Source organism: Chinchilla lanigera, unplaced genomic scaffold (genome assembly GCF_000276665.1).
Source record: "Chinchilla lanigera isolate Chin_1 unplaced genomic scaffold, ChiLan1.0 scaffold00049, whole genome shotgun sequence".
Lineage (NCBI taxonomy): Eukaryota > Metazoa > Chordata > Mammalia > Rodentia > Chinchillidae > Chinchilla > Chinchilla lanigera.
In genome coordinates, this window is record NW_004955450.1 from 5,703,791 (window position 1) to 5,729,000 (window position 25,210).

Sequence of the window (25,210 nt, forward strand, 5' to 3'; positions counted from 1 at the left end):
GGGCTCAGAAGTAAAAGACATCTTTGCAGACATCAAGGATGTTACTAATGTCCTTGTTACTGACATCTTAGCTAAAGCGGTGATAGTAACATGCAAAAAACAGCAGGAGTATGAAGCCATATGATGCAAATAGGGTTGGTGGGCTTGGTGAGTTCAAGGTCTTGGTCTCGTTGGACTTACAGCTTGACCTGTAACCATTTACCACAGGGTTAGAACATCTGACTGCTGACTTTGCAGGGCTTTTAGGAGAGTCAAAGAATTAGTGTAAGTGAAACTGTTCTGGGTGGTACAGAATTCTCAAGCGTGTCTTTAATTATTACTATGATTGCCACTAACTATAATCAGGTGTTCTGCTATGGTGACCAAGCTGGAGGACACACAAGTTGAATAAAGAAGCAAGTGAGCAAGAAAGAAGTTGCAGAATCTTTCATGGATTTGGCCAGCTTTGGGTTGGGGCCTGAAGACTAAGACGAGATTTGCGTGAGTGAATATGACTAAAGTGATCCCAGGCGGAGTCACAGATAAGCAAGTTCGGGATGCTGTGCCTGGTAAGAGGGAAAGGTGAGGAAGAGAAGGAGCGGGAAGACGAGCGTGATTTCACTGTGGGTGTGACACTAGGTGGACTTTCCAGGCCAGGAACACAGCCTAGATGTGATATGCTGGGACCACGGAACTGCTGGACAAGTGGATTTCTCTAAAATGGGTCTTTGACATAACTAGGATTAACCTAGCATTTCCATAAACATACTGCCTCTTTCTCTCAACTTTTTCTCTTTTTCTTCTTCCCTTTATGTGTGTGGAAAGGAGAAACACTGGAGATTGAACCCAGGGCCTTCCCACTGAGATATCTCTCCAGTCCTTTTCTTATTTTTTTATTCTGAGATAGGATTTCACTGAGTTGCTCAGGCTGGGCTCAAACTTGGAATCCTCCTGCCTCAGCTTCCCAGAGTGCTGGGATTCTAGGCCTGCACCATCACACCTAGTTTTCCCTTTTCTTTTTTACTTTTTTCTTAGAATTGCACCAGATCACAGTACAGCTGAACAGAGATATAAAGCAGTGAACCTTTAAGCACTTTTAATCCAAGCAGTAGATAAGCCAGGGTCTCCTGATACTGCTGGACACCAGTTGCTGAAGTGAAATGCCAAACATTTCCTCATTTTGGAAAATGTTCAACAGTCTACATAGGGAACAAAATCAAAACGTGAAAAACTGAATAAAAAACACTCCTTTGGAAATAAAATACTGCTCAGCTTAAGTAAACTGATCTCATTCTGGGGACTAGAAAAGTATTATCAGCAATGATATAATAGCTAATACATATTGAGCAGGTGCCAAGTACAGGAATGTTCCACTCCTCTTCCAAAACAGAGAGGAACACTACAGTTATCCCCATTTTATGGACAGAGAAGCTAAGGCCTGTGGTCGTGGGGTAGTGAATTCCAGGGTGAGGGCTTTACTGGCTGTTCCACCTAAGCCAAAAGATGGAACCCATGGTGATGACCGAGTGTAACAAATAAGAACCTTTGTTATCAATCAGCTTTGAAAACTATACTAAGCCAGGCGTGGTGGTGCATGCCTGCAATCCCAGCACTCAGGAGGCTGAGGCAGGAGGATCGCTGCAAGTTCGAGACCATCCTGGGCTACAAAATGAGCTCAAGGCCAGCCTGAACTGCATAGCGAGACCCGTCTCAAAAAGACAAAAAAAAAAAAAAAAAAAAAAAAAGAAAACTATACTAAATATCCAATGGTAAAAAGACAAATCATAAATAACTACTCAACAAATCCCTTTCATATATGCAAAGTGATTTTTTCTTTTGGGTACCGGGAATCGAGCTTATGACCTCACACTTGCCAGGCAGGCGTTTGCGCCACTGGGCCATATCCTCAGCCCTGCAAAGTGATTTTTCAAGTGGAGAAAAGATTATCCTAAATTCTTCTAGCCCTATGGAAAGGAGATTCCGCCTAACAAATTCATTGTATCTAGAAACTACTCTCTGTGCTGCATTCCTATCAGTCAAATGCTAACTGTATTTACTAAAGGGCTCTGCAAGGGTAAACGTGCAGTAAATATTTAATAAAATAAAAATCATTTTTGCAATCCGAGCAGTCATTCAATAATTTATCTGTTTTGTAAATTTGGATTTATAGCAGACTCTTGACATTCCTGAGGCATACATCCGGAACCTTCTCAAATTCCCAGATTCCCAAATACAAAAATGTTTATAGAGGCTCCCAGCTTTCTCTTGAATCACATTTCCATGGAGGGTTATATGCATTTCCTGCTCACAGCCTTACGCCGCGCACCATAAGCTCACGGTACTTCCAAATCCCACTGAACGTTTATCTCTCACTTGACGGCCATTCTTCCGACACAAGGCAATTTTAATTAGTTAACAAACGCCGTCACATATGCACAAATGAGCAGAGAACCACTAAGCTAAATGACCCTCTTCCCAGCATGTTATCTTGCAAAACAGATTCTTCAAGTCCACCTCGACGCCAAAGTATGTGCTACAGACCCACAGGGGAACTCTTGCTACTCACACACCTGCGAGCTGAACCCATGGACACCTAGAGTCCAAGAACACTGATTAGGTGTGCTTGGGCAGGCACCTGGGGCACATCTGTCGCAGCCACAGAAACTCCACTGGTCTCGCTGTGCCAAGAGGCACAGAAGTCACTCGAGTCTTTCGGTGACAAGTCCAGAAAGTGTGATTATAAAAACTATCATTACAAGAATACACCTACTCATTCCAAATACCTGGACTTGTGCGGCTGGGGTTGATAAAAATCAAAGTTGGATGACTTCACTGTCTGCAGTAATGGAGCCCAGTTTCGACTGTCAGACGGGCCCAGAATCACAGCAGCTGGGCCTGCTTGCAACACCGTCCTAAAACTCAACCCTCATGCTGGGTTTGGAGCCTCTCATCTCACCCCTCTGAAACAGGACTAGCCCTGAAAGATACACAGGGGAGAGGCCAAGAGTGTGTGAAAAAGGAAGACAAAAAGAAGCAGAAGGAAAGGAAAGGAGGTAGAGAAAGAATGAAGGGAGAAATGCAGAAAAGAAAATTAAAAAGGGACGAGAGCAGGGATGAAAAAGGATTTTAGCTGCTGGTGAAAACAAAATATGTTATGATTTCAAAACCTACAGCGTACACATCTCAGGATGGACTTAAAATCACTACTACCGAAGGTGCCCATTATTTATTTATTTATGCCCCTTTTATTCCAAAGAGGTTTCGCAGCGTTTTTCTGCCAGATTGTTTTTCCCGACGCGCTGGCTGCTGTGATCATGTTACACGCTGCCCCCCCTTTCCTTGCTGCCTATAAAGTGAAGTCTAATTTCCTCAGTCTCCTCTTTGAGGCCCTCTGTGACCTGGCCCCAAACTTCCAGGGTAGCCTTATCCGACACTTTTCTTTATAAACTGCTGCCCCAGCCAGAGTGCCCATCCTGAAGCTCTTAACACATGCTGTGCTTTCTACTCATGCGCCTTCGCTTACGCCCTTCCTTCTGCCCAAAGGCCCTTGCCCCATCTGCACGTGCTACGTCCTATGGGTCTCAGAGGCAAGGATGCCATGCATATGCATGCAGCTGGCACGCCTTCACTCTTCCCAGAGCTTACACCATTGGAGCATGTGGGTGCACACTGCCGCCTGGCAGCTCACCGCAGGAGGAAGTAACCTCTTCATTTCCTCCAAAAGAATTTGTGGTCCAAGGAGCCTGAGGCTTGTGGCCAGGGCCTGTGTCCTCTCCCCACGGCCATTTGAATGGAACAAAAGGTGGCCTCAGGAATCAGTGGCAGCCTGTCCTAGCACTCTTTGTTCTTCAAGCAGGAAAGGTGCCCCTTTCAGTTCTCCGTAAACTTGAATTCCCTTGTCCGGTCCCTGAGTCACAGTTTCACTTGGCAATCCCTGCGCAAACTGTGCCAGGTTCCATGAGGCAGGACACTGGCTAATTCAGAAAGGCAGAGGCCCAGGGATCCACTGTGGGTGCAGACACCCTGTGCTCTGGCTGCTGATGCAGAGAACGTACCCAGAAGGAGACTGATAACCTCTGTAAACACCAGCGGCTCAAGTTCCTACTCCTTCACATCCTCCGAACATGCGAGGGGGTTTTAATAGGTGCCATTCATCACCAGGGTGGGAGAGCAGATTGCTAACGCTATTTATACAACCTCCAAAGCCAGCTTAAGCAAACATGGCAAGTGGGTGTAGGACAAGGCGTTGTGGCTGATTGATGGGGGTCTATTAAGCATGCAAAGCTGCCAATATCTACACGCTCACTGGACAAGGGCCAGAGCTATTACATGATGAGCTGCCATATAACCTTAGGCACAGATGGAATTTGGGCTGTACGCATCTGATGTGCTTTCCCGTCTTAAGTTTTTGCCATCAAGTGGTACATGAATTGACTGGAATGTACGCGGGTGCTCCTCTGCTGTCCCCTTTTCCAATGACAGGCACTTCTTATGATCCCAGCAGAGAGCACACTCATAAGAGTTCCCAATACACTAAACGTTTTCCCCAAACCCAGGGCTCCACTGCCCTGTTTAAATCCGACCTTTTTTTTTTTTTTTTTTTTTTGGTTTTTTTCTCTGGTACCAGGAACCGAACTCACGACCTTGCGCTTGCCAGGCAGGCACTTTGCCGCTGAGCTAAATCCCCAGCCCCAATCCGACCTATTTTTAATGGGCTGTTCAATTTCACAGCACCACAGTTTGCTAGAGCATGACTCTAGGTGAAAGCTGTTTCCTGGGACGAATCCAAACTTCCAATCAATCCCTTGGACAAAACTCAATTCAGCTCAATAAATTACGGCTGTACGATAAAAATTTAAAGCAAAAATATACGAATCTGATAACCAGGGGAGATCTCTGGTTGCCCTGCCAGTTCCCTGCCTCTATACTGCTGACTTCTGACCTCACTAAACTCACAGCGAGGCCGGTCTGCCTGGCATTTCTGACCGCTGACAGTCGCTGGTCTCTCTGCCCCTCTGTCCTGCCGCTCCTGCCCTTCCCAATAGAGATGCCTTGTAGCTGTCAGAGCCTACCTGCTGTCATCCCGCCTCACAAAGAAATGGCACTCACAGTGGAGCGCCCAGGAAAAAGATGAACTGATTCCAGTGTAGAACTGTGCTTCCCTAAACTTGTCTTAATAATTACTAAGTAGGAACCCTGAACTGTAGACTCTGTTCACCAGTCCCTGAGCTGCTCGTCATTCATCATTCATGTTTTTTAAAAAATCTCTGCTTCCAACAATCTTTAGTTCAAAACTAGAATTCATATGAGGCCTTTCTATGTGTTACTTCCGAGCCATTTAAATATAACCCAGCACTCGGCGGTAGTGGTGGTGGTGGTGGTGTGTGTGTGTATGCGTGTGATCCCAAAATACAGAACGAAAATGACAAAACAACTGAGCATTATCCATCAAGGAGCACAGCAAGAACCTAATACAGTGCAGTAGTGACAGCCACTTCTGTGTTCCTTGGAGGAAAACACAGAAACTGCACCATCTTGGGTCCAGAATAGAAAGTGTCAGAAAGGTATGTCCACGTCAGTGGGCCACACCAAGATCAGTCAACACTGCCAGCGGCCAAGAGTAAGCAGAACGGAGCAGCTGCTGTCACAGAACAGGCCTAAGGACAAAGTGAAAAACCAGAAATGTCCCCCGCGTTCAACAGAAATGGTTGTAAATGAAAGCCTTGTGTCTGAGGTCACAGTTAGTCATCTTCAGGAGAAGCACACCCTTAGAGATAGTCAGTCACTAAGTATTTGGGCTAAAAGGATCTCGAATAGGTGCCTAGGTTTGCAGCAAAGGGGTGATTCCTTTGATGTCAGGATCTGGTGACAAGCAGGCTCCACAGTGCAGGCTGAAGACAGAATAATTCACACACAAATAATTGCCAAAAACTGCAGTTTGACTTTGCTGTGGTAGATAGAGGTTCAGGTGCAGATAAGAAATACAATCCAAGGGGCTGGGGATTTAGCTCAGCGGCAAAGCACCTGCCTGGCAAGCGCAAGGTCATGAGTTCGGCCCCGGTACCGGAGAAAAAAAACAAAAAAAAAAAAAAAAAAAGAAATACAATCCAAAAGCTTCATGAAAACTAGACATTGAGATGGTGCAGTTTTTGAAACTCCTTGATTTATTTCCTCCACCTTTAGCACCCTGCTCCTGTTTAAAGGACGACTCCAAAAACTTGTCCTGCCCCAACTATATCACCCACCTGAAGTCTTCTCTCGGAAAACTACAGTCAGCCCTATGTGAGATTTTCACTTACATTTTAAAGGTGGACGTGTGTTAGACAATGCAAATGGCATGCATTCACACTTGCACTGCTCTCCCCGCAATTACTGTATTTTAAGAAGCAGAAGCTTAATACAGGCGTTTGTAGTGAGACCTTAGGTGTTGATTGGCAAACTCCCTGAACACTGAAGAATCTCATCTTTCATCTGAAGAATACAGATTTATCCCAATTTTTCAAGCAACGAGCAGGGTTAATCGCACTTATGTAACCACGACCTGAAACACTATAGAGATGGCAGAGCAGTACAGGTGCTGCTATTTTCCCTTCTCATGAGCACGCAAAACATCACCAACCAGTCTCGAAGCCGCTCCTTGTTCCCCAGGCCAGCACGGTGTAACGCTTGGGAGAGCTGGCACAGGCAGACCTGTTTATTATGACTCATGTGGTATCTTCTGCAGAGAACGGCCAAGATGATAAACAAACAGCGTGCCCCAAACCACAGGAATCAGTTGAAGGAAATAAAATATTTACGTGTTGGTGCAAAGAGCATTCAAGATGAAAAACTGGCTGCTTTCAAGTATCTGAAGGGCAACCTTCTTGGCCTTTATTTAGTTCAACATGATGCCAGGGGGTAGCCAGGCCATAAATCATCATTCCAGGGTAAACTCTTAATGACACTGCAAGAATGTGGGGAGGCAGGTTAAAAAAAAAAAAAAGGAGGGAAGCACATTCTCTCTCTTCTTCTGACCTCAGACTACAGATACACAACAGATGATGTTTCCTTTAATCCTTTGGAAGCAAGTCTTGCTGATCCATGCATGGAATGTTCTCGCTGAAATTTCTAAGAAACGGAGATTGACTGGTATGGTTGCTATTTAACAGCTTTAGGGGAGGGACTCAATGGTGGTGGAGATGTTTCTGATAAATATGTACAGGAGGGACTGAGTTTGTAGTTTAAACAGAAGCTGCACATGCATTGACCAGTTAATTACCTTCTAGCCACAAACCTTCTAACTCCAAAAACCATTCAACGTTAGTTTCTTAGCATCCGTGCAAGGTGTGACTCAGCGTCCCCCATCACTCCTTCAGGACACATCCCTCCTGATTCACAGCATAGTGACCTCTGCTCAGAGGGGAGAAAACCCTGCTGCAAAGGAAATGAGTTAGGCAAGTCTGGGTTGCACAGAAGGAGAAATTCTTTGTTGGGTACTGAGGCCAGGGACTGTTCTCTGCCCGACGGGCTGGGCTTCTGCAACCGCTCACTGAATTGCATTTTCATTTTTCCTATACCTGGGAGAGTTCAGCCTCACATCTATAGAATCTTCAGAAGGGCGGATAGCACCTTCTAACCTGCCCGTCCTGACCAGCCACACCACTGGGATGCGGTGAGGCAGCCTCCGGAGAAGGCTGAGTTCTTGGGAGAAAGAAACAACAGGATCAGGTCTCGTTATCCAGTAATTTGCAATGAGTTTAAGTTCCACGCTCCGTTTCAGATCTGTAAGAGTATTCACATTCAGGCTAATCTGCTTATTAGATGTTGAAATACACCCTGAGGGGTTGCTTTACTAATTCTCCAGGGTGACACTGGTTCAAGTGCCAGGAAAGAAATTGCTTTTACAAGAACCACTCGCACTTTCCAGAATACCCTGGAGCAGGGGCAATTTTCTGCCTCAGTCTTTCCTTTTCCACAGCCTAAGTTTCCCAGTGAAAAGCCTGAGAGCGCTGTGTGATCATCACTTGTCCCATCTTGTAGTCTCCGTCAGAAACAGCAGGGAGGGGAGAGGTGGGTATGTTCAGGAGACATTTCTCACATTTAGCCCTACTTGGGAGTGGGAGGGGGGCTGACCAGGAATTTGGAAACCACAGGAAAGGGACAGAATCACTATTAACCCCCTCACAGGTGCCTGAGGTCACCCCCTTGCACACGACCCAGTGGCCCTGAGTAAACACACTTTGTTTGGCCTGGACTGAGCCAGCATAATGACTGGAAGCCACGGGGAAGCACACAACCCCAGGTCATCTATATGTAGGGAGGAGCACATTTGTCAAAGTGCAGATGTGGCCAGTGGGAAAGAACTATATTCAAGTGCTATAATCCAGTTCTAATCATTCCCCAGATACTAAGAAGTTCTCCAAGCCTAATGATGAAGTCACAGTTGACAAGCCAGGCAGGCATCCTCAGTGGTCATGAATCTCTCTCCCGGACACTGGTCATGTGGGGCCACTCAGCATGCACACTCACTCTTTTGGCCTGGCATCTGGATCTATGTTTTAAGAATTACTTCTCATGCCAGGGGTGGCAGCACATGCCTGTAATCCCAGCACTCAGGAGGCTGAGGCAGGAGGATCCTTGCAGAGTTCGAGACCAGCCTGGGCTACAAAGTGAGCGCAAGGCCAGCCTGAACTGCATAGCAAGACCCTTTCTCAAAAAAATAAAACAAAACAAAAGAATTACTTCTCTCTTGGTAGGCAGTCTTGGGTGGGAGGCTATCGATCAACCTGCACTGGCCAGCCAAGGGGTGGGGACACAGCCTAAGCCAAGCCGACTAGAGGTCTTGTTTCCAATCTGGGTGTGGGACACACCTGTAATTCCAGCACTCTGGGAAGCTGAGGCAGGAGGGCTGCAAGTTTGAACCCAACTTGGACAACTTAATGACTTATTGAGAACTTGTCTCCAAAAAAACTGTGTTTCCAGGATGGACTTTGAATCTTGGGTAGAGAAACCTGTGGAGTTCTTCCTAGTGACGTTCAGTTCTATTCCCCTTTGCTGCCCCAGCGTCCCAGTTTCTGTCCTTCGCCAAGCCTGGCTGTCCTCTCTTCCTGTTGATTCTCTGAGCAATCCAGCTATGCCTCCAATAAAACTCAACAAATACACACATCTAGCTTGCTTCTTCACAGTCTGGACCCATCATTCTAAAGAAGTCTAAAATGATACTGTGTGTTTTTAAAATTTTTAACTGTACTGACAAATAACTATCTAATTATGGAGTGGCCTGTGCTGCTTTGATGCATGTATGCATTATGAAACAAGCAAAGGAAGCTAAGGGAAACATCCATCCACTCAAACACTTACCAGCTCTGAACTAAGGGAGATCCTGTTATAAGAACATTTCAAGTCACCCTTGGCAGGTTTGAATTACACAATGCATTACTCTTAAGGTGATTATAGTCAACTTGCTCTGCCGAGGGTCACAACTTACTCCTGACGCACTGAAACTTCGTACGCGCTTTTCCTGACCCTTCGCTTTCCCCACCACGTCCCTGCCCACAGACTCAGGTGACCAGCATTCTGTTCCTCTAGTATCTGCTTCTGTGACTGAACTTTTAGATTCCGCAGGTTGTAAGTGAGATCATGTGGCCTTTCTTCCCGTGCCTGGCTTATTTCACTCAGCATGAAGTTCTCCAGCTCCGTGTTGTCACCAGCGACGGGCTATCCTGTATCTCCAGCCTGACCAATACTCCGTTGTGCATATTCACATGTACGTTTTTAACCACGTATCGGATGATGGGCCCGCGTATCGCTTCCGTATGTTGGCGGCTGCACACGATGCTGCGATGAAGGTGGGAGTGCAGACGTCTCTTGGGCAGGCTGGGCTCAGTTCCCTTGCGTCTATACTCAGAGTGGGTTGCCGCATCAAATAGATATTCTGTGTAGGGGTTTGAGGCACCTCCATCCACTTTCCCCAGTGGCTGCTCTACCTTACGTTCCTGCCACGCTGCACAAGGGTCCCTTTTCTCCACATCCTCGTGAAAGCTTGTTACCTTCCCCTTTTTAACAACCACTCTTCAAGCAGGTGTGAGGTGATACTACGGTTTTAATTTGCATTTCCCTGACGATCACTGACACTGAGCATAGACCCTGGAGGCCTCCAGGAGGTCTTTGGAGAAATGTCCATCCGGGTCCTCTGCCCGCTTTTTAATAAGATCACTTGTTTTCTTGTTACTGAGTAGTTTGAGCTCTTCATATAAAGTAGAGATGAGCTCTTCATGTGACACATGGTCTGCAAGTGTTTTCTCTCATGTGCAGGTTGCCTCTGCACTGTGTTGTGTCTTCCATTTTTGCTTTTGTTGCCTGTGATTTTTAGGGGGTTGTATGCAAGAAATCACTGCGAGATCCGTACCTCTAGCAGTTTTATAGTTGTTACTGTACATTGCGAGCCCATTCTCCCTAAAACCTTATTCCTGCATGGGAAACAAGAAGGATATTTAAAATGAGGGACTGAGGGGAAGCTAGCAAGTCTTACAATAGTTCTATACTGATGAAATTTATCTCGGCTCTCGATGTCATCCTCCAGAATTGCGGAGACAGAGGAGGAGGAGAAGGGGAGAGAAAATAAAAGGGCTTTAAAATTATAATTTGTGCACAATAAAATGCATAGATGGTGAGTGTGCAGTTCCGTGGATTCTGACAACTGTATACACCCGTGTAACAGCCACGCCAATCAGGACAGAGAAAGCCCTCTTCACTCCAGAAGCTCTGTCATGCTGCCTTTTAGCTTGTCCTCTTCCGCCTGCACAGGCAAACCCTGTTCAATGTCCTGTCACCCTAGCCTGAATTTTCCTAGTCTAGAACATCACATCCATGGGATCAGACCTATGTACTCTTGTATCTGGTTTCTTCTGCTCAACCTAATGTTCCTCGCTCCCCCACCAGGCCACTATTTTATTCCTTATAATCCTCATGAGGAGTTGGTACATCCACATAACACATCTTAATGCTTTTTAAAATTCTTTTCCCCATCCCTCTCTCCCCCTCACTTCTTGGTCCCTCTCCCTTTTGCTAAAGATCTCCCTATTTGTGTTATCTGTCTTTCATTTTGCTCTTTATTTGTATTTTATATTTCTCATTTAAGAGAGATCATTCACCACTGGGTGTGGTGGTGCATGCCTGTAATCCCAGCACTCGGGAGGCTGAGGCAGGAGGATCCTTGCGAGTTTGAGACCAGCCTGGGCTACAAAGTGAGCACGGGCTAGCCTGAACTGCACAGGGAGACACTATCTCAAAATAGACAAAAAAAAATTTTAAAAAGGAGAGATAATTTGATATTGAAGCATGTGTGTCTGATTTCTTTCACTTAACATTATGATCTCAAGATGCATCCATTCTCCTACAAATGACTCAAGTTTATCCTTCTTTATGGTTAAGTAGTACTCCACAGTGTACAAACACCACATTTTCTTTATCCATTCTTTATCTGTTCATGGATCTATTATCTCCTTCCAAGATTCAGCTATTTTGAACTGGGCTGCTCTAAACATGGATATGCATGTAGCACTGTAATACGATGTCTTTAACTCTTAGGAAAATATTTAGAAGGAAAATATCTGACTCAAGTGGAATTTCCAGTTTTAGTTTTTTGAGACAGCTCTATACTGATTTCCATAATGGTTGCACTAGTTTGCATTCCCACCAGCAATGTAGAAGTGTTACTTTTTTTCATGCGGCCTCGTCAGCATCTGTTATTACTTATTTTTTGATGATACCCAGTCTTTCTGAAGGTAGAATTTCAGTGTTGCTTTAATTTGCATTTCTTTAATGGCCAGAGATGTTGGACAGTTCTTCATGTATTTATTGGCCATCTGTACTTCTGAGAAATACCTATGCTAAATTTCAGCTGCCAATTTTTTTTGATTATGTCTTTTACTATGGAAGAGTCTATTTTTCTTAATTTTAGTTGTTTATATGTTCTAGATACTAGTCCTCTGTCTGAATAATAGCTAGCAAGACAGGTTGTCTCGTCACTCCTTTGGTTGTTTCCTTTGCTGAGCAGAAACTTTAGTTGGTTATGATCCCATTTGTTGATTCTTTATGTTATTTCTTATGCACCTGGAGTTCTGTTCAAAAAGTCCTTGTCTACTCCATGTCTTCCATAGTTTTATCTTTATCTATTTGATCTTCCATCAGATTAAATGTTTGTTTTAATATTTGAATCTTCGATCCACTTTTATTTTACTTTAGTACATGGTAAGAGATATGGATCTAGATTCAGTCTTCTGCGTGTGGACAGCCAGTTTTCCCCACACCACTTGTTAAAGAGGCTATCTTTCTTCCAGCATAGATTTTTGGCCCCTTTGTCAAAGATCAAATGGCTGAATGTACCTGGGGTGTCTCTGCATCCTCTATATTCTGTTCCATTGATTACATGTCTGCTTTGGGACCGGTACCATATTGTTTTACTACTATAGGTTTGTAGTATAATTTGAAATCTAGGATAATGATGCTTCCTGCTTTGCTCTTTCATTTTGTACAACATGTTGTGATTCATCCAGGCTTTATTTGTATCAGTAATGTGTACTTCATAATGGCTGAGTTAATAGCCCCTTTATAATAGCTGAGTTAATAGCCCACAGCTTGTTTATTTGAAAATCCTGCTGATGGATATTGGTGGGTTGCTTGTGGTTTTAAGCCATTCTGATTTTTAAATAAATCTTTTTATGGGTGTATGTTTGCTTTGACTTCTCTTGAACAAATTAATTTTTTATTAAATGCTGAAGAATCCTTCTATAATAGCATGCAAGGAAGCAACAGTACAGATTTTGTAGGAGGAAAAGTGCCTATTTTGCATCTTCTCTTCTAGGATAGAACAGTTCAAAGATACTGTTCTTTTTGATCCTTACCTCCTTACCCCCTCTCCACAAGCTTCATTCAGTTTACAGACACGCTGGGCTTTCTTCCTTTCTAAAGAAACCTTTTTCTTTCTTCTTGCACTAACAAATACTCTAAAGATGTCTTCTTGATGCCATTTTAAAAGAGAGCTGGTTCCCCTCACTGGCTCTGCTCTTTCTTTCCAGTAGGGGAACAAGGCTAAAACAGGAAACCCTCTAGAAGATTCTGCAATAGGCTGTACCCCATGCTAGTCTTATTTTCTCAATCACCATTCTCCTTGACCTGTTGCAGTGTTTAGCCAGGTTGATGAACTCTCTTAGGCGGAGATACAATAGAGCTTCAGTATGCAGACTTTTGGGGATGAATCCGGCTCTACCGCTTTACTAGCAGGGTGGCATTAGGCCAGTTATTAATGTTCTGTGCCTCTCTTTGCTCTGTAAAATGAGGGTGACAATAGTACCTAGTTTCCAGAGTCATGGTGAGGATTAAGTGAGTTAATTTTTAGACCCATGCCTAGGATACAGCAGATGCAAAATGCATATGAGAAATTTTTATCATCTCATCTTCAGTGTCTCAGTCAATGCAAGGCTGTGTAACAAATACCACAGACTGGGGGCTGAAATGATAAAAATATATTTCTCATAGTTCTGAGGCTGGAAGTCCAAGATCGAGGTGATAGAAAGGTAGGTTTCATACCAGGACCTTTCATCTTAGCTTGTAGGTGGCCTACATCATGTGATCTCACAGAGGTCTCTGAATGTGAATCTTTATCACATTCCCCGAGGTAGACACTCCTCTGCTTATCAGGACACTAAACCTATCAGATCCGTGCTCTACTCTGTGACTTCACTGAACCTTAATTATGTCCCTAGAGGCCCCATCTCCAAAAACAACCTGAAGGGATGGGTCAAGGCTTCAATATAGGAATTGTGGACAGGTGAAACCATTCAATTCATAACGCTTGGGCTGGGTATATAGCTCAGCAGCATAAGCACCTGCCTGGCAAGTGTAAGGTCCTAAGTTCTATTCCCAGTCCCCCTGCAAAAAAAATTCGTAACACTCGTGGTGGTGTGCATCTCAGGAGAACTTTATAATCCAGAATAAGCCTTTGTAATATAAAACATGTGTCTTCTATTAAAATCCTGGGATTATAATTCCTGATGACTCTCCCACACACTGGACCACATTCTCAGGCTCATTTAATGGTTGAGCTTTTTTTTCCCTTTATTACTATGATATATGCCAATACTCATTTCTTGGTCTTTGTACAATCCATTTTGTGATTCTACATTTTCTTCAAGTCCTTATCTGATTATCTCAGCAAGGCAAAATGTGGGTCTAGGGTCCTAAAGAATCTCTCTAAACTTCAAAATCTTGTATCCCTTACTTTACATAATAATGGCCCCAATGCATCAGAGTGGTGATGCTGGGAATTCGGATCTGCCAGAGAAGCCAGGCCATGCTCCCTTTCAGATGAAAATATGAAAGTCCTCAAGAAAAAAGTCATATGCTGAGGTTGCTGTGATCTACATGACAATAAGATATTTTGAAAGAGACCACATTCACACAACTTTCATCACAGTATATAACCATATATTGTTGTCATTGTTCCATTTTATTATTTTTGTTTCTCACTTGCTGTGATTAATTTATAATTTAAACTGATAATAGGTACGCACAAAGGGGGAAAGACATAGCATGTACAGGGCTTGTGCTGTCCTCAGGTATCCACCGGGGGTCTCGGAATGTACAGCTGATGAATGAGGGGGGACAACTTTATCACATTCCCCGAGGTCAGCATCCTAAGTCTGATAGCTACACTGACCACATGATTCACTGTTTCAGCCTGTTTGAGGGCGAAGGATATAGCTCAGCGGCACAAGCACCTGCCTGGCAAGGGCAAGGTCCTGAGTTTGATTCCCAGTACCAAAAAAAAAAAAAAAAAATCTCTCAAGGCTGTTTGAAAGAGTTCTGAGATGGCACTTTCTGGGTAAGCAAGGGTACACGGGCACCCTGATTCTCTTTCCACTCCTCTTTACAATACTAAATCCAGCACTGTGAGAAAAATTCCTAGATGCATTACCTAAGGATAGGTCACTGTGTCCAGGAAATGTGATTAAAGGCCTAAGAAGAACCATCTGGTGAAATTAATGTGTTTATCAGAGCTTGTTCTCTGCTTTTGCTGTTCTGTGTGGCACCGGGCTGAGCGAGTGCAGCTGTCTCCCTAAGTAGGCACATGCGCGTAACAGGAGACATCCGCACAAAAGCAAGAATCCGATCAAAATCCAGCCGTAAACCATGAACGCCCCATTGAATCATTAGCAGTCTCTTCTTCCCACTGCTCAGCCTGGGAGTCATTTAAGAGGAAGAAGATGAAAATCAAAAAAACAGTCTAAGCAGACAAAAGGATTACTTAAACAAAGCCAAAGTAAATGCAACCCCAGTGACGGTGGGTCCCCTTCTTCCCTTCTGGACATGTGAGAAATACCACTGTCGGGAACATATTTACAAAGCAACTTTCTAGTAGCACATTACAGAAGAGAATCTGTGACCATTCTGCATTTTCTTTTACTTTGTAAAACACCAGGGCTTTTAAATTAGCTCATTAAAAAAGCTCGGTGGCTTGTGGTCAAGAAGTACATACTGATTTTTCTAGAAGAAGCTGTTTTTCCATCTGCTCAGTGCCTACTTCCCTATCTCTGCTTCATGGGATGTGGTCTCCCCACAAAGGCATTTGTCACATGACCTGAGCCAGCCCAAATACCCCTTGCCTCAAAATGAGGTTCGGTGATGGAGCTGGACCCAGAGAAGACCACAGGACAATCTTCCTGAGATGGACACAGTCACTAGGTATATGAGTGCTCTGGCACTGCTGTGACACATTACTCAAACTGACTCATGATAGGAATTTATTGTCTCACAGTTCTAAAACCCAAAACTCTAAAACTAATGTCTTGGAAGGGGCATGGTCACCCTGAAGTCCCTGGGGGAGGTCTTTCTGTGCCTTATCTTCATTCCCAGGGGTTGTGGACAGCAGTCATGGCAGATTAGAGCTTACCTTACTCCAATATGACCTTTTCTTAAATCACATCTTTATTATATCTGCATGGACCACACTTCCAAGGTTCACATTTACAGGGATTGGTAGTTGGGACTTTAGCATACCATTCTGAGAGATGCAATTCAACCATGTAAGCCTGCTTGTCTACTAAAGAAAGAAGTAGGCAGATCCAAGAGACAGAAAAAGATGAAGGCAGGGTGGTAACACTACTGATTCCCTGGATTGTAGCTAACTCTCAATTCTAGCCAATCTTTTGATTTCCCAGTAGCATGATCAACAAAACAGTTTTCGTGTTTAAATGTATTGAGCTTAAGTTTCTGTCACAACCAAGAAATCTCAGTGATACACTCAGCAATGAATAATGCTGCCTAGTATGAATTCGAATACTTTCCCATAATGGGGGTATTTATAAAAAAGATTAGCCACGAGTTGATAGCTGCTGAAACTAAATGGCAGGTACGAAGCAACACGTTATTCACTCCACTTTTACCTATGTTTGAAATTTTCCAAAAATAAATTAAATGTTCAGTAAATAAATTCTCTCAGGTTGCTTACTTAAAGCCCAGCACATATGAGGGGAAACAGAACAGAAAAGGTAGAATCGCAACCACAGCAGGCACCAGCAGGGATAGTTGTAATACGTGAGAACCTTAGCATAGCATTTTCTTTGCAGCCTACATAGCGCTACCATTATTAGGCCCCAGTCTACCCTGTCATGAAGTCTTTCAGCAGGTGGAGGTGTTGTGCCAGCAGCTGGCTGATGACCTCCCCAACCATGCCAAGAATGTCCAGCGATGCAGCCTCAGCTCCTGGGGAGGTAACGACACACAGAGCGTACTGAGCGGGGTGCTGTGCTGGGGGGATTCATTTTTCCTCACAGCTAATCATAATAAAATAAAGCGGCTCATGAGAAAGCACCAGACAGAAGTCAGCATGGCTTCTCCAGATACTCACTAGCAAGTATTGTTCTGACATAAGGCTGCATCTTTTGGTTTACAACACCCATGATTTTGTCCTCCAGTTAAGGCTGGTACTATCTTTGGGATCCTGCCGTCTTCCCAGATGGGCCCTTCTCAACTCCAGCTACCCACTGGAATAGTCTGGGATCTTTTAAAATTCCTGAGGCTCCTGCTGCACCCCAGATTAGCAGTGCCCAGGGATGGAGGCCAAGTATCAGTGTCTTTTGTGTGTGATTCTAATCGGATCTAGGGCTGACACCAGTGCCTTGGGTAGAGCTAGATTCACAAGGCTGTCACCCTCTTTGGATGTGTGCCTAGCTTCTCTAAGGCATCTCCTCCAATTGGTCAGGCCAACTCAACTTTCTGAGTTACATGTGAACAGATCTCCATCAATCCACACCCTAGCTCCTCCCCCTCTAGAGCTTCTATGACAAAATAGCACAACTACAGAGGCTTAAGAGAACAGAGACTTATTCTCACAGTTCTGAAGGTGCTGGTCCAAAAGCAGGAGGTTGGCAGTCTGAAGGCTCTGGATGGCTGGGGATCTTTCCCTTGCCTCTTCTAGCTCCTGACAGTTCTGGAAACCATCAGTGTTAACTGGCTTGCACACACATCACTCCAATCTCTGCCCTCACTGTCACTCGGTGTGCCCTCATCTGACTGTGACCTCTCTTTTTGTAAGAATATCAGTCATTCTACATTAAGAGTCCACCCAGCTCCATAGCTCATTACATACACAATGACCCAATGTTTCCACAATGGCCCAATGTTTCCAAATAAGGTCATATTCTAAGGTTCCAGGAAGGATGTAAATTTGAAAGGGGAGGACACTTTTTAATCCAGTGTCCTTTCCCTCACTCATACAAGGTCTAGAGCTTTGTCTTCCACAGAATGCAGGTAGCTAGCAAACGGGGTAGCTTTCTGTGTGGTAGCACATGCCTATAATACCAGCGCTCAGGAGCCTGAGGCAGGAGGACCATAAGTCTGAGCTCATCCTGGGTGGACTTACAGGGACCCTGTCTCAAAATAAAAAATATAAAAGAGCTGGGGATGTAACTCAGTGCAAAAGCCCTAAGTTCAATCCACAGTAATGCCAGAAAGTTTTTTTTTTTTGGTACCTGGAATCAAACTCAGGACCTTGTGCTTGCCAGGCAGGTGCTTATGCCACTAAGGTAGATCCCCATCCCCGCCAAAAAGAAATCTATGTTGAAACCATTTCAGATTTATAGAAGAGTTGCAACAATAGTAAGGAAAGGTCCTATACACCCTTCACCTAGGTTTCCCTCATCCTACAAAGACATGATGGAAACATAAAACCTTAACACATTACCACTGGTATGACAGTACTAACTAAACTATACACTTTATGCATATTTTACCATGTTTCCTAACAATAGCTTCTATCTCTCCCAGGATTCCAACTGGGACACCATCCTGAACTTAACGTGATGCTTTTAAGAATGAAAAGGGTCTGGGCCAAGCTCTATCCGCAGAATCACAGTTTTCTTTCCGGCTTCCTTCCCTTGTGACCCTCCAACCTTGTACAGACCCTCATATTTGCACTCCATCTGCTGGATGTTTCATCTGTATATCTATCCTGTTTGGTTCTGACGGTCCTGATTTTCCATTCAAGTTCATTCCTAACAATGTTGAGCTAACACAGCCAGTCTGAGAACCTAACAGCAACTACAGACTCTCCTCTGAGAAAAACGCATAGACAGTACCAATTCTGCAGCCAATTTCAGGGCAGTGAGACACAGACTCCCCTTCCTGTCCTCAAGGGCTTCTACTTAGGTGCTTCCTTCCACAGTTTAGCCACGCCAGGCAGAGTATGCAACACTATCAGCACACCTCTCTATCAAGCCCTCTCCCAGACAGTATCTCCAGGTCCTGGACACAGCGGCAGTGTTCCGTGCTGTGGGTTTTGGCCAGCACCAGCTGCCCTAGCCATTGCCGGGGTCTGAGGCTGAGAAATGTTGACCAGGCAAAGCTCTTCAGCTGGTCCCTGGAAGACGAAGAGGAGGACTTCTGGTCCGTACAGAAGCATCACAATTCTGCTTGGCCCAATACCCCTAGAGAATTTACTTTCTCTGTGAGTGTCAGAAACATCTCACATCTAACACTTCTCAGTCCAAAATCCATGTTAGCACCTGAGTTGCAAAACAGAAACTGGCTCTGGTGAGCATGGGCAAACTATCCAGTTCAGACCTTTTGTCTCTTAAATGGCAAGGACCCCGGGAAATGTCTGCCTACTACGCTTTACCTTCGGAAATAGTACTGGAGGTCCCCCACAAGTGAAAACTGTAATTATCAATTCTGCACCTCTGTGTGTGTGCTTAAACACCCATACCAGCCCCCGTAGCAGGTATGGAGGAAAAGCAAAACCCTCCATCCCTGCTTGCTGCTCATATTTTATGTCTGAACCTCCTGTTTCACCCAATTCCTCGAAAGCCATGCCTCACTGCTGGGGATCGCCCCAGGTTTCACCGACCCATGTGACTGTTGGTGAGGATCCCCACAGTTCACTTTGCCGGCGTGTGTGTGTGTGTGTGTGTGTGTGTGTGTGTGTGTATGTGTGTGTGTCACATTTTCTCCTCAATTAATGCTCCATCCAGGATCGCCCCCATGACCCAGGGAGCAACACCATCAGAGAACAGACAAAAACAATTCCTACGGACCGGGCTGGTGCGTGCTTACCTTCTGCAAACGGTTCCCACTCGTAAAACCGGCCCATGAACGGCTTGTTGTTGTAGGAGGCACACTGCACCTCGCGGATACTCCTACTGCTTTCTGGGCATGCCTAATGAAGCGGAGAGGAAAGAGGGCGTTAGCGGCCATCCTTACCTACTCCCAGGCAAATCCAAGGTCACTTTTCAACTCCAAATGCCAGTCCTCCTCTTCTAAGCCAGGGTTTCTCAAAATGTGCTGACCTCTTGCATCAGAAACTGTAAATGCAGATCCCCAGGAATTGGTCCAAGTCTACTGACTTAGAATCCCTTGGGACACTACATTTTTAACATGCTCCCTGGATTCATTGTATGTGCTCCATTATTTGAAAGCCACTGATTCAAACCTTCTGATCCTGACCGATGGGTCTGCTCGCCTCCCTCACAGAGGACTTCCGGTTCCGCTCGCCTCCCTCACAGAGGACTTCCGGTTCCGCTCGCCTTCCTCACAGAGGACTTCCAGTTCCATCTGAGTTTGACATCGTGTACAAGTTCCTCTTGCACAAAGTAATACCCACACAACCACATCCCAGGCCGTCACTGTGAGCCAGGCATTATTTTCAGCATATTACAAGTATCAGTCAATTCTCATTATACCACTGAGGTGAATAGTATAGCTTCACAGTTTTATCCACAGATGAGCACACAGAGGCACAGAGGCGTCACAGAACTAGGAAGGGCAGAGCCTAGGTTCATATTTAAGGAGTCAGGTGGCCGCCAGGCTCTCTCTCACCGCTCTCCCCATCTCTTCTAAATTCTGCCCACTCTCTCAGGCAGGAGCTCCTACACTTCAGCATGCGAAAGAATCACCCAGAGATCTTGCTGGAAACCCAAACTCCTGGGTCCCTCCCCTAAAGATCACTATTCGGGAAGTCCGAAAGAAGTCCAGGAATCTGTATGCTATCAAATGCATCCAGGTGACTCTGACACACTACACTAGCAAGAAAATATGCAGCTTTCTGGCTTATTTCTTTCACTTATAAATGGTAAACAGAGCAGAACCAAATAATGGAATACAAACAATGACAAAATGGGTGTGAAAAATAAAAGCAAAATCAGAATCTCTAATTCATATTGTGGATAAAGAACAATACAACGTTCTGTGTGCTTTTAAAAACATAATGGTGGGGGTGTGCACTTGAAAGTGTGTGTGTGTATGTGTGTATTACCAGAAGGGAAGAGAAAGGACCCTGACTCCTTAAATATTAAAAAACACTGTGTATAGAAAGTCTCTGGAATAAAATCTCAAAGTCCTCAGGGTTCACAAAGAAATCTACTGTATGCTTTAGACACCAGATCTCCCAGAAAATGAAGGAACATGGTGAGGAATAAGACCTGGCAGGAGGGCAAACATCTGCTTGGTAGGGAACAGGGCAGAGGCAGAGGCTGCTGGCACCAGCCCCAAGGTGGTCAGAACCTGGCTGTGGCCCAAGCCAAGCCATATGGAGCAAGAAGCTGTAGGAAGTAGACCGTGATGGGACCTGCAGGGAGAAGGGGTGGGAGGACACGCAGGGTGGGCTGACCGCTGGCATCCATGAGAAGTTGCCAGGCAGGGGCTCCGGAAGCCCACCCGCTGGCACCCTGACTCTGGATCCAGCCAGACTTCCGACAACACCAGCTGTCCCAGGAAGAGGTTCTGGTTAAGATGCTTCTTTGTGATTAAGGTAGGGTTACAGATGGTTTCACTTCATAGTCAAGTTTCAGTTTATTTCTACTGCACAAATTTTCTGCTATATATACACACATATGCAATAAAAGAACTGATCAATATTGAGATCTTCCAAATACACTGACCCTTAGCCAGTTTTGCGTGTCCAAATTTCCATCTTATGGTGTAGCATAACATTTCACTACTGCCTAGTGCTCTACCTACACTCGTAACATCCACATACATACACTAAGCCAGCTCGTCACCTGTGATGGGTTATAGTGCGGACCATGTCCATTGGTCACCAACAAGGGCTTTGTATCTGAACCTGGCCCAGGGACCTCCTGAGCTGGAGGCTTACTGTGGCCTGGAGCCCTCAGTGGGAAGTTAGGTGCTGAGGCACCAAAGCACCCACGGGAGCCTGGGATGAGCAGAGCCCACAGGGAAACTGCAGTGTCCAGAAAGCCAATGGCACAAGAAAGTGCAATGGGAGGTAACAAGGTGCCCTGGCAGAGCGTCCTGGCTCTGCATGATCCTGAGCAGGGACTCATGTGATGCCAACTGAACTGTTATTTGGAGGTAGGTGCAATTGAGGGGAAGGAGAGAAACCTGGCTGAAGAAATCTGAGGCTAGTGGAGCCCAGGTGTGTATGCAGGTTACTGAGACAGAACTGTGTACAGGCAAAGAAGGCAGATCCTGGAGTAATGAGGGTGACCACGATTATCTGAACTACCTGCCCTTGAGTACTTGCTAAATGCCAGCCACTCTGCTGGGAGATTTGTATAGATTCACTCAATTAAACCTAACAATGAGATAGTTACACAGCTAGTTTCTCTGAGTTCATTGACAAGAAACGTTTGTGCTAATATTGATATAGGGGAAAGAAACTCCCAACCTGAAAGATATCTGGGACAAGTTCATGTTCCCTAAAATCAAAGAATGAATTTTAGGAACAACAGAGGTTAAGAGTAGAATGTATTTACTGAAGGAAAGAAAGCTTCTGTCCAAGAGAGACAGAAGGGGATCCAAATGGGTTGCCCAGGAGCCTGCCTTTTTTAGGGATTTTTATAGAGCAAATCCACAAGGTGAGGTGGGTCCAAGGCGGGAAACATGGGAAATTGCAAGCTGGACATGAAGTGGGACAAAGCTATGATCAACCAATAAGATTATAAGTATAACTGTTCAGGTAAAATTGATTATATCAGGATCAAATGGGGGAAGTTAGTCACATAGCAAGCAGACATGAATAAAGAACAGGAGCATTTCCTGTAAGGGGCTGGGTGAGTGACTCTTCCTGGCTTTTTCAAGGTGATAGCTACCAATTTAGAATATCAATCCCTGATGTCCATCCCTAGGAAGGTATGAGGGCGTATTTGTTTAATCTTTTGCCTTGAGGTCTGGCCCACAGAGGAAGTGCCTGTCTCCTACAGCTGCAAGGTATCTGGTCTTTCATGCTGGCTCCCTCGAAGGCCCAGTCCTGTCTGACTGTCTACAATATTTCTATCTAATATTTCTATCTACTCAGTTGCCTACGGCAATATTGTTTGGACAAGATATCATGCCTACACCTTGAACTCTGAATATCTACTATGAAGACAACAGTACACAATGTATTAATTATTGTAACTGTCTTACTAACCTTTTGGAAACTATTTCATTTTAATTTTTTTCTCATTAAAACAAAAAAAGGGCCAGGGTTATAGCTGAGTAGCACAGTGCCTGCCTGGCAAGCATGAAATCCTGAGTCTTGATTCCTTATACCAAAAAAAGAAAAATTAAAAAAAAACAAACCTAACAACATACCCATTTTACTGATGAGGAAACCAAAACAATGAAAAATTAAACAATGTGCCCTTGATCACAGGGCCAGCAAAGCTCAAGTCAGGATCTAAACCCAGACATTTTGGGTCTGAAACTCATGCTCATAGGCCAAGATCAGATTCATTCAGCCTCAAAGGCTTGATGAGGCAGATGGTTCCACCTGTAAGGACAAGGGGGCCAGGCCTGGTGGCTCGCACCTATAATCACAGCACTCGGAAGCTGAGGAGAAAGATTGCTTCGAGTTTGAGGCTAATCACGGGCTACATAGTGAGTTCAAGGTCAGCCTGAACTGTAGAGGGAGACCATATCTCGAAAAGCTAAATGAATGAACGAATGAATGGAGCAAAGAGCTATGGGGTGAGGATTGAAACCCTGCACAGTCCGAGAAACGCTGTTTCGTGTCTCTTCTGTGGATACTTCTGTTGGTACTTGTTATGTCCAGGTGTGGGCTGCAAACCAAAGCTTTGCTGGAAAAAGCAGGTCCCCGCATTCCTAAACTCGGTGTCAGTAAAGAATGAAAGAGGCTGGGTTTAAAGTAAAATAAGACAATTCATTTAAAGATGGGGAAAGAGGAAAAGAGAAGCAACAGACAGCTATGCAGAATGGGTAGGCAGAACTAGAAAGTGAGTTGCTCCTGGGCCCTGGATACCAGCTCTTTTTTATGAGGTATCTACTTCCCATGTAGTCTCCTGGAATCGGATTGGCTCCCTGGCTGGTCTTTCTTTCTTTCTTTTTCTTTTTTTTTGAGACAGCCTGGCCTTCAATTCACTTTGTGGCCCAGGCTGGCCTCGAACTCAAGGTGATCCTCCTGCCTCAGGCTTTGCAGTGCTGGGATTACAGGCGGTGTCTTTCATTTTAACCTTGGATTTCTTCCGGCCAGGCAACCTTTCTCTGTCCTTTGGTAGAGGGTAAAATTATGGGTGGGGACTTAAAGACAGGTTTTTTAGGCTTAAGTATTAAATAAAAAGGAAAGTTTGTGATTCTTGTGTTAATAACTTTACAGGGAACTTCCAGGTCCTGAGTTCTTTGCCTTTGTCTTCCTAATTGCTTGTGTTTCGCTGTCTTGAAATCCTCAGAGTCTAGCTGCTTTGCCCTTCTAATTACTAGAGTCTGTCTGCAGAGGTCAAAACCGTCATTAATTATTAATGAAGCTCCATGAGGCCTTCATCCTATCTTTGTCCCACCTATGGAGACCCCTGTCCCTATATACCTGTCCTACTTTTTTTTTTTTTTTTGTGGTACCGGGGATCGAACTCATGACCTTGTACTTGCCAGGCAGGCGCTTATACCACTGAGCTGTATCTCCAGCCTCATCCTACTCTTCTTATGTGCACATAATATCCTCTCCTGTTCAGGCTCTCTCAAGTTAAAACTTTCATCATTTTACATTTGTTAAGCTTTAAATTGGTTGCTTCCTTGTGTCACAGACTGAGTCACCTTCACCTTGTCAGTAATCATCTCTTATATCACAGTAGGAGTTGGCCTTGGGGAGGTTTCCTGAAAGAGCAGGTCCTTTACATGGGCACAGATTCTTGTCATCTTCGGGCCAGAAAACTGAGCTCATAGATAGACAACAGGTTCCTCCAGGACCTGAGCTTTACAGTCAAATAACACCTCTGCAAACGAAATCTCCTTTCAGATAACTCGTTTCTGCCCTAAAGAGGGGAGGATGTTCCCCACAGGACTCTCAAGGGGAGAGAAATAAACGTGTATTTTAACAAAATGAATTGAATCCTTATAAAGCAATACATGGCCTCTCCAATGGCCCATCAAGACAATTGCCTGGGGTTGCTGTGAGTCACCATGAGAATTCTGGAAACTTCAGCTACATTTCTGGTGAGCTGAGATGACAACCTTGCATACCATGCCCATTGCTCAGGAGGCCTCGGTCAGGATCAAACGCTCACCTTTGTAATTAATCACTTCCCTTCCCCAGGAGGTGAAGAGCACCACGCACAAGGAAGGTGGTGCCCAGGAACAGGACCTAGAAGCCTGGCTGAGTCAGACATGCAATTTTTTTTTCACCCTTGGCTTTGCTCTGGGTTCCATCAAATGATCAGCTACCATAGCAACAGATGATGTATTTAACATTACCAGGAAGCAATCTAAAAAAGAAATCTAGAAAACATCCCTGCATTGCCAT

General features: G+C 44.8%; 1 protein-coding gene across 1 annotated transcript in view; it reads right to left on the bottom strand.

The window, feature by feature from the left end:
* The window catches only part of Thsd4 (thrombospondin, type I, domain containing 4), a gene marked incomplete in the record, with an annotated part of 530,583 nt that overhangs the window by 407,121 nt on the left and 98,252 nt on the right, over positions 1–25,210 (bottom strand). Inside the window, 1 exon segment of the mRNA XM_013518949.1 lies at positions 19,570–19,672. Coding sequence (XP_013374403.1) covers positions 19,570–19,672 — 103 coding nt within the window.